Raw genomic sequence first — 10,208 nt, 5'->3', positions numbered from 1 at the left:
CAGGTCTCCAGGTGCCCTCTTTCAGTTACCTCACAGGCCTCCAGGTGTCCTCTTCCTGTTACCTCACAGGCCTCCAGGTGTCTTCTTTCAGTTACCTCACAGGCCTCCAGGTGTCTTCTTTCAGTTACCCCCTCGGGCCTCCAGGTACCCGCTTCCTGTTACCTCACAGGCCTCCAGGTGCCCTCTTTGAGTTGCTTCACAGCTTATTTCCCATCACTGTGATGTGTGATGACACTTACAAAGAAGTGCCAACTAGAGACACTCTCCTGAGCATTTCAGGCCACATTTTTTATTGGGGTCACTTATTTAGTTATTGAGTGCTCATGTGACTGACTTTTCTTAGATTTCACGATTCCTGCAGATAAACTGGTACATGTCAGGGGAACAAAATGGTGTTTACCAGGAATCACATTGTTAGCATAAGCTGTAGTGTAACTCAATACTTCAGGTGTACAAAGAGTCTCTTCAGGCAACTATTTCAAGGGCTTGGGTGTTGCCTTACTTCCTGTTGTGTATTTGGAACATGCAGGGCACAGAAGTCCTACAGTCCAGCTCTGATGGGTTAACTCTTCACTGCCCAGTGAGTTTCCTCTGAGTGGCTTAAGTGGTGTGGGGGATGAAAGCCAGTTTGGGATGGATAATAAATAAAAAAGTAAAGAGCTTAAAGAATGGAGGTAAAGGTTCTTTCCTACTCTGTGGCTTCCAGGAATTGAACTCATGTTCTCAGTCTTTTCAGCAGGCACCTTTTCCCACTGAGACATCTTGCCAATCCTCAGAATAAGTTTTAAAAGTGGTGTAGTTAAAATGTTTGGGATTGAAGTGAGAGTATGACAATAGATTAATGGGGTAGATTATTTTTAGGTATAACATCTATTTGAATGTTGAGTCCTCAAAACCAAAATGACAGGAATGGGGCAGAGAGAAAGACTGGTCCTGCACCATCTGTGAATAATGTGGGAAGTTTGAAAATTCATCAAGGTAGTAGGCATTCTGAGAGGAGTGTCTTAGGGTTTCTATTGCTGTGATAAAACACCATAACTAAAAACAGGTTGGGAAGGAAAAGGTTTATTACAGCTGATAACTCTTTGATCACACTCCATCATGAGGGAAACCAGTGCAGGATCTCAAAGCAGGAACCTGGAGCCAGGAGCTGAAGCAGAAGCCATGGAGGAACATTGCTTATTGGCCTGCTCCTCAAAGCTTGTTCAGCCTCCTCAGCCTGCTTGCTTGGTTGCTTGCTTGCTTCCTTCCTTTTTATTGAAAATAATTTTTTTCATACAATATAGTCTCGTCATGGTTTCCCCTCCCACATCCCCCCTCTCATGGAGTGGTCCTTAAATCCAGTCAGGGAGTGGTTGGTTACTTCCACAGTTGTGCAACTACTGCACCAGTGTGCCATACATGAGCCTGCTTGCTTTCTTTAAAAACTTACTTATTATTTACACAAATATTCTGCCTGCAGGCCAGAAGAGGGCACCAGATCTCATTCTAGATGGTTATGAGCCACCATGTGGTTGCCAGGAATTGAGCTTAAGACCTTTGGAAGAACAGCCAGTGCTCTTAACCTCTGAGCCATTTCTCCAGCCCTCAGCCTGATTTCTTATACAACACAGGACCACCTGACCAGGCTTGGCATTGCCACAGTGGGCTGGGCTCTCCCATATTAATCATTAATCAAGAAAATGCCTCTTAGGTTTGCCTATAGACCAATCTATGGAGGCACTATTTCAACTGAAAATTATCTTCCCAGATATCTCTGGGTTTCTGTCAAGTTGCAAAAGAACCCAACCAAGACAAGGAGTTAGATAAAGAGTCACTTGTAAATAGCAATGAACAGCAGTTTGATGATCCTGATATATAAAAGAAGAAAAAAGGCTTCTGCTTGAGAGAGCTACACTGTTGGCATAAATGGGTCTGTTTTGGCTAAGAACAAATCAAAGAAAGGCAGTCTATAAAGGAGTTTGCTGCTTACAGTCGAGGACTGCCAGATGGCATAGTAAAATGTCCTGGAGAGTCTAGAGAAAGTGGATGATCATGTTGGAAGTTCTGAAAGGGGGTGAGGTATAGCTTAGGGGTAGAGTCTTTGTTGAGTAGGTCCAAGGCCCTGCTTTCTATTTTCAGTACTGTAAAAATTAAAAAGCAAACACAAAATAAACCTCAGAACAAAGTGAGGGTGATACTCAGAGTGTAACAGACAATTAAGGAAGCGTCTCTTTTGGAATAGGCCCAAGAATTGAGTTGGCATCACTGCTCTCAGAGGTAAGACTGAGATATGTTAGTGAGTAAGAGATGGGAGAATCAGGAATGGGGCAAACAGGAAACTGCGATCAGTTCTGCTAATGTCTCAGGAGAAAATTGTCCTGAGTACTTCAGAGTGTTCGTTAACTGTTTGGAAGCTTTGAATAACCAGCCTTTTCTATGCTTCCTATCATCTGGTTTTTGGCCGGGAAATTGAAGGGCAGATAGACGTTTAACACATAAGCATATGTGCACACACTCATACTCATACAAACATTTCCCCCACCAATAATACTTTATAGAATGAATATGTAAATTTCAATTTCAGACACATCTCATTTGGCTTCTGTTTTGAAGCATAGTTTTTAAAATTAATTAATATTAATTAATTCACTTTACATCCTGATCATAGCCCCTTTTCTCCTCTCCTCCCAGTACCATGCCCCTCCCTCTTCCCTCATACTCCCTCCTCTACTCCTTAGAAAAGGGCAGCTCCCCACCATCGACCCACTCCAGCTTATCAAGTCACATCAGGACTGAGTGCAAACTCTTCCTCTGTGGCCTGGGGAGGCAGCCCCACCCCTGGGGGAGTGATCAGAAAGCAGGCAACAGAGTTAATGTCAGGATAGCCTTCCCCTCCTTACTCCCCTTACTAGGAACCCACATGAAGACTGAGCTGCCCATTGGCTACCTCTGTGTAGGGGTCCTAGGTCCTGTCCTTGCTTGGTACTTGATTGGTGCTTCAGTCTTCTCAAGCCCCCTGGGCTCTGTTTAGTTGGCTCTGTTTGTCTTCTGATGGAGTTCCTGTCCCCTCTGGGTATTTCTTTCTTTCCCCCAACTCTTCCACAAGACTCCCTGTGTGCTCCACAATGTTTGGCTGTGGGTCTCTGCACCTGTTTCCATCAGCTGCTGGGTGTCGCCTCTCAGAGAACAACTATGCTAGGCTTCCATCTGTAAGCAGAGCATCATTAATAGTTTCAGGGGTTGGTTGAAGCATAGTTTAAAATAAGGTTTAAGTTTAAATATTCTAAAAATGGAAACAGTTGTTATTAGGTTATTAATCTCTTTCTAATGCATTTGTTTAGTAGTTGTAATTGGAACTTTATTATTATTATTATTGTTGTTGTTGTTGTTTACAATTATTTACTTTGTATCCTGGTTGTAGCCCCCCCTCACCTACTCCTGGTCCTACCTTCTCTCCCTCTTCCTCTCCTCTCCTTGTAACTGGAAGTTTAAATCAAAGTGTTGTTCCTTATGTCAGCATGATCTTTTGAATCATTGTAGGTTAAGAAAAGAAAGAGATGAAGAACGTGTGAAAAATTTTGTGCAAGAAGAGGCTGTCAGATTCCTTTGGAACGAGGTAAATCCTCTACTGCTGATTCCTCTAGTTTATGTGAACAAAGAAAATTTCTAGTCAGTGGCATCAAAGTAATTTTTTTAAAACGTTTTATTGATTCTTTGTGAGTTTCACATCATGTACCCCAGTCCCACTCATCTCACTGTCCTCTCTTATCTCTCTCTGTTTCTCTCCTCCCCCCCAAAAGAAACACAAGCAAACAATCAAAAAACCAAATCAAAACAAGGCATAGAAAACATCTTGTCAAGGTAGCTATAGTATGTCACAGTATGTCCTACAGTTTACCCCTCTGTCCATGCATCTTCACTTGCAAATGTTCATTGTAATGAATCATTGGTCTGGTTTGAGTTCTCTGGCTTCTGTGACACCATCAGTATTGCATCCTCACGGGGACTCCTGGTTATCCTATTGTTGTCCTGTGTCATGGAGATCCTGCTGCTTTGGATCAGCAAGACTGGCCCTTTCACATGCCCCAACAGTTCACAGATGATGTAGATTTTGGGGTGGGCCAACTCAAAGCCCTGGAGCTGGGCCTAGGTGGTAGTTGGGCTGGTCATCAGACAGTTTTCCTGTAACCGAACCATCATGATGAACTCTCCAGTACTGCTCTGGTCAGGCCACCCAATAATGCCATTGGCAGGAGGCAGGGTTAGCTCTCCTGCTCTTATGCCCTCAGGCTGGCTCAACTGCACCCATGCCTTTAGAGCCAGCTCCACTGAGGATGACCTTGAGCTCCTAATCCTCCCGCCTGCCTCTCATAAGTGCCACCACGACTGACTTAGGTAGTGCTGGGACTCGAAACCATGGCCTCGTGCCTGCTAGTCCAGCTGCATCCCTAGCTCTGTGGTCACTTTCTTGCTTGCAATTAAAAAAAAGGGGGGGTATGTGTGTGTGTGCCCTATGTGTGAGGTGTCCTTGGGCCAGAGGTGGTGGAAGCCTTGGACTTGGAGTTACAGACAAGGGTGATGTGCTGTGTGAGTGCTGGGAACTGAACTCCAGCCCTCTGCAAGAATAGAAATGTTCTTAATGGCGGAGCCATCTCTCCCACCCTTTGTCTTTTTTGTTTGTTTTGCTTTTTTGAGACAGGGTTTCTCTGTGAAGCCCTGGCTGTCTTGGAACTTACTCTGTAGACTAGGCTGGCCTTGAACTCAAAGAGTTCTTCTAAATTCTGCCTTCTAAATTCTGGGAATAAAGGCGTACACCATCGCTCAGCAGTTTGAATGTTTTATAGTAAAAAGGTGAAATTATTTTTATATTTTAGAGACATAAAAGGTCATATTTTGAAGAACTTAGGATATTTTTTAGTCATTTTAGAAAGTTATAAATACTACAATTTAAAATAATTGGAAATCCTACGTCGGCATGTATATTTAAAATAGACATTTTAGAGGCTACACAAGGGCTAATCGGCTCTTATGTCCGTCCGTATTTTGTGCGTTATCAGCCCCATGGTTGGTGAGAAAGATGCTGTTGTGCTTCTCCAGTGAAGCGAGAGAACTGCTCTGGTCTCCTCCCAGTGCTGGGGACTGCCCTTTGCTACCAAGGACACAGAACTGTGGCTCCGGATTAGGCTGGGAGTCAGCCTGGGAAGAGCATAGGGCAGTAATGAATGAAGGCAACTGCATGACTTCTGGGGAAAAACGCTCAGGACATTTTTTTAAAGGCGCGATTTTTTTAAAAATTGTATTTTATAACAAAGCTGTATCTGCTGGTTTACAGGTAAGATCTCTACAAGGTTGGCAACAGACAGTGGAACAGCGTCTAATTTCCTGGCAGACTGATGTTCCTCCTATATCAAGTACTCTGGTGTCGCCTAAACCACCATTATTTCCACAGCGTCAGGACCCGTCTTCCGATCAGAGTTTGGATTGGTTCATTGCTGAGGATGAAGCTCCTCAAGAGAAATCCGCGTCAGAATTTCCAGACTCTGGGTTTCACTCTTCCCTGACGCAAGCTCGCTGTTTGCAGGATTCTTTGGATTTTGAAAAAAGTTTCGTAGAAAGCAGCGAAAGCTCCATGTTGGGGAATTCCACTGACACGGTGAAATGCGGCAAAGACCCCGACTTGGAGGCCACGACTGAGGAGCACAGTGACTGTAGTAAGGAAAGCTCGAACAACGAGCAGGACAACACCCTGCTGGAGCAGTATTTAACCTCAGTCCAGCAGCTGGATGATGCTGACGAGAGGACAGATTCTGACGAGGTGGCAGGAGACAGGAAGTGTCATGAAGCCTGTTCTCCAGACAGGTTAGACGCCTCGTCTGACAGCGAGACTCATAGAGAATCTCCTGCTTTACAGGGTGAGATCAGCCAGACACCAGAGAGTTGTAAACTAAACGAAGAGGCTCAAGAGCAGCAGCCGGAATGTGATGCTGTGTTTCAGGTGTTGCCTGTGGGTGTCGTTGTGTAGCCTGTCTCATCAATTAGGAAGCAGAAATTCACTTTGTTTTCAGTTGCTTTTTTTCTTTTGGAGGGGAACAATTCTTCCTCCATTTTGTTGTTCTTCATATACAACTTGTATTCTTGTCCCATACTTTCCAGGTATGAGATACTGAGCTACATCTTCATTTTGATTGTACTAATGAACTAAATAATATTGACATTAAAAGGCATATGCACTTTATTTCTTAATAATTACACCAATAATGTTTCTTTTACATACGTATTTCCTTACAAAAATAGTTTTTTGAAGTAGTTTGGTGATTTAAATAGGGGAATTTAATTTTTAATTATGTAGTAAGGATTATAATATGTAAGGCATGACTAGGATGAGGATTATGAACAACTGAATCTGTTGGACAGTCTTGTTGTTCTAACACGTTTTCCCCCCTTCTGCATTAAGGAAAGCCTTCTTAAATAAGAAAATTTAGGGCAAAAAAGTTTATAGGAGTGTGTGTTTGTATGTGTGTGTGTATGTGTGTGTGTTGTGACAGTTAAACCCAGAGCCTTGAGAATGCTCTGCCACTGAGCTGTCAACCACCTAACTCTAGATTATAAGATTTTTAAGTGGGGTGATTAAACTGCCTCATGACAAACTTAAGCTAATTTGTGGATCAGTTTTGAAGTAAAGTATTCCATTACAGGATTAAAATCAAGCTAACTAAGGCAAAAATATTTCTTTTTGATATGGAGAAAGGAGACGTGATACTTATTCACTTGAAATAATGCTGCTCAAATGTCTGTCTTTTCATTATTTTTTTTTTAGCATACAGTATTTATGTGCCAATATTATGGGAAGAAATATATTGTAAGAAATCAGTAGGCATTCATCTTTATGTTCTTTCTTTTATTTCTATATATACTTCACCAGAAGGGCCAAAGCTATTCATTTCATTCTCTCTCTCCCTCTCTCTCTAACACACACTCACACCTACACACCTACACACACACAAAGAGAAGGGGTGGGGGAGAACCAAATCTAGGACCTTGTGCTTGCTAGGTAAGTGCTATATCACTGCAGTGTATCTCAGTCCTTATTGCCTTCTTGACTTTCGTCTCATAATAAAGAACATTTAAAATCCTTCCATTGATAAACTAGCTTTTTTTTTTTTTTAAAGATTTTTAAATTAATCTCTCTCTGAAAAGTGCCACATTGGAAGGACAATTCAATGGTGGTTAAGAAAAAAATAAAATAGGCTGGGCCTGGTGCTACATGCCAGCACTTGGGAGGCAGAATTAGGGAGAGCTCTGAGTTCAAGGACAACCTGGTCTACATAGTGAGTTCCAGATCAGCTAGGGCTACATGTGAGACCCTACCTCAAAACAAACAAAAATACCCAACAACAAAACAATAAAAACAGCAAAAACAAACAACTAAAAAAATGATTTCAGGAATAATAATGTTATGTTTAAATGTTGAAGGTACAACTGTCAATCAAAGGTGACATTTAGGAGCTTGGCATTATATCTTTTAGAATGTTATGATATCATTAAATAGCACAGATATGATTTTTCCAACTGTAGACAAGCACCTGTTTACAATTCTGGCAATACTTCTGTTCTCTAAACTTAGGTGCTAAATATCATCCATTATTTTGTTAAAGTCATTAGAATCCCTTAACTAAAAGTATATAAAATAAAAATTCGGGGCCTTTCAAAATAAAATTGAAGACCACAGGGTGTTCTTAGCTGAGAGGAACATTCTAAATTATGGTGAGCTATATTTGCCTAGTTTATAAGTAAGTAGCACTCAAGTTGAGAAGGCTTGCATTTCATTCTCAGAAATCTAAAATCCCTCAAAATAGGACATGTTTTCTGTGTTTTATAAACAGAACAACGGTCTTGTCTTCAAAATATTTTCTTTAGGTGTAACATTGAATGCATGGTGGATAGAAACTGAAAGTGTAACCTTCTGAATAATAACCACCTTTTCTGATTTTGCATTTCTCTTAAAATATTTAATTCGTATGTGTGTATTTGGTGTGTTTGTGTATATGTGTGTTTATGTGTGAGTGTAAGTGTGAGAGTATGTATATGTGAGAGAGTGTGTGAGAGTGTGTATTTGTGTGTATATCTGTGTAAGAGTGTGTGTTTGTGTATATGTGAGAGTATTTGTATGCATGCATGAGAGTGTGTGTGTATATGTGTGAGAGTTTGTGTGTGTATATGTATGTGTGAGAGTATTTATGTGTGTGTGTATGTGTGCCTGCTGGAGGAAGCCAGAAGTAGGTGTCAGCTCCCTTGAACCTGGAGTTACAGGTGTTTGTGATCTGTCCTTCAGCCCTCTTTTTCATTTCTTTTTCAATATGAGATAAGACATTTTCTTATTTTTCTATTTCTGCAGTTAAGTGCCTCATTTACTACCTGAAGTTAAAGAAAAACCGTTTCTTGATGCAAGTACCAAAACTGCTTCACTGCATGTTAATTTTAGGAAAAGTGGCTGAAATGTTTGGTTGAGTTTCCCTGAGTATGGTTCTGGTAGCTTATTCAAGATTTATTTATTCATAATGTATACAATGCTCTGTCTGCATGTACACCTGCAGGCCAGAAGAGGGCATCAGATCTCATTATAGATGGCTGTGAGCCACCATGTGGTTGCTGGGAATTAAACTCAGGACCTCTGGAAGAGCAGTCAGTGCTCTTAACCTCTTAGCCATCTCTCTAGCTGCCTCTTCATCTTTTTTAAAGTGATGGCAGATACAGCCATTTGATCAACATTGTCAGTAGAATTTATTGTTCTGTTACTCATTTTTCTAGTCTGAAAAATGGCATTCAACATATTTTTATTAAAAACTTGGCAGAATATGATAATTACTAATATTCTGCTTTTTTTTTTTACTACATTTTACAAGGATGAGAATATGAAGTAGCCTGCTTTGAGCTGTAGAGTATCTTGAATGTAGTTGAAAATACCGTATATCAGAATGTAGAAAAACTAAGGCATTGTTTATATAATTTAAAGGTAATTTATGTAACTAAGGAATAGTACTTTATGTGACTGGTTATTTATTAGTTTGGTTGGAGAGGGCACAGACCAAGGAGTCTGGGGAGTTGAGCTTTGAACCTGGGCTTTTTTGACAGGAGAGATTTTGTTTAGTTGTGTTATTTTGACTTATAAATTTCTTTAATTATGGAATATTTGATTATCAGTTGGAATTATTGCAGAAGCATAAACTCATACTATGTAGCTGGGTAGTGGTAACAGGGTCAGTGGTGGTGGCAGAGGCGGTAGCAGCTCACGCCCTTAATCCCAGCACTCTTGGAAGGCAGAGGCAGGCAGATCTCTGAGTTGGAAGAAAGCCTGGTCTACAGAGTGAGTTCCAGGACAGCCAGGGCTACAGAGAGAGACCCTGTCTCAAAAAAACAAAATCAAAACCAAAAACAACCCCTCCAAACCCAAAAGCTCAAAAACCCTCATACCATCTGAGAATCAGAAGGAATCTTAAGATTATTTATTGCTATTATTATTGTAATTATTATTATTGCTATATTATTACTGTTATTATTATAATATAATCCAAATGAGGTGCTGGTCTCACATCAGGAATTGACTCCTTCATTTTGGAGAAGAAACAGCAACCCAGGGATGATAACCACTTGTCTAAGGTTATAGTCGGTAGTAAACTGTGAAAACATGTTTCTATATTTCAATCTTTCCTTATACCTTTTCTGTTAATATTTACTTTTAGTGAGTAAGGAAGTCTCTGCATTTTAAAGAGTTTCCTTTAAGAGAGGAAGCTTTTAAGCTTTTAAGAGAGGGCCTTTAAGCCGGGAGTGGTGCATGCCTGTAATTGCAGCACTCTGGGAGGCAGAGGCAGAAGCAGGTGGATCTCTGTGAGTTCAAGGCCAGCCTGGTCTACAAAGCAAGTCCAGGACATCTAAGGCTACACAGAGAAACCCTGTCTTGGGAGAGAGAGAGAAAGAAAGAGAGAGAGAAGAGGGCCTTTAATGGCAGAGTTGTAGCAAAGAGCTAAAAGTTTCAGAACCTTGAATGAATGTTCTCCAAAAACAAGTGTGACTTCCTTAAAATTGTTTGTAAAGAGCAATAATAGCAGCAGGGAATGGTGGTGAACACTTTTCTTTTTTCTTTTCTTTTCTTTTTTTAATAGGATTTCTCTAGGATTTCCAGGACAGCCAGAGCTGTCCTGGAACTCACTTCGTAGACCAGGCTGGTC

The 10,208-nt window shown here is 41.0% G+C and overlaps 1 protein-coding gene across 1 annotated transcript in view; it reads left to right on the top strand.

The window, feature by feature from the left end:
- Cep97 (centrosomal protein 97) overlaps positions 1–8,856 on the top strand; it is a 26,475-nt gene extending 17,619 nt beyond the window's left edge. The window contains exons 10-11 of the mRNA XM_055594663.1: positions 3,523–3,598; positions 5,315–8,856. Coding sequence (XP_055450638.1) covers positions 3,523–3,598; positions 5,315–6,004 — 766 coding nt within the window. The 3' untranslated portion in view covers positions 6,005–8,856. The remainder of the gene's footprint in view (positions 1–3,522; positions 3,599–5,314) is intronic.
- The last annotated feature ends 1,352 nt before the right edge of the window (positions 8,857–10,208 follow it).

Source organism: Psammomys obesus, unplaced genomic scaffold, assembly GCF_907164565.1.
Source record: "Psammomys obesus unplaced genomic scaffold, mPsaObe1.curated_primary_1811, whole genome shotgun sequence".
NCBI lineage: Eukaryota > Metazoa > Chordata > Mammalia > Rodentia > Muridae > Psammomys > Psammomys obesus.
The sequence above is the reverse complement of the archived record's forward strand: the minus strand, read 5'-3'. Positions and strand labels throughout refer to the sequence as shown.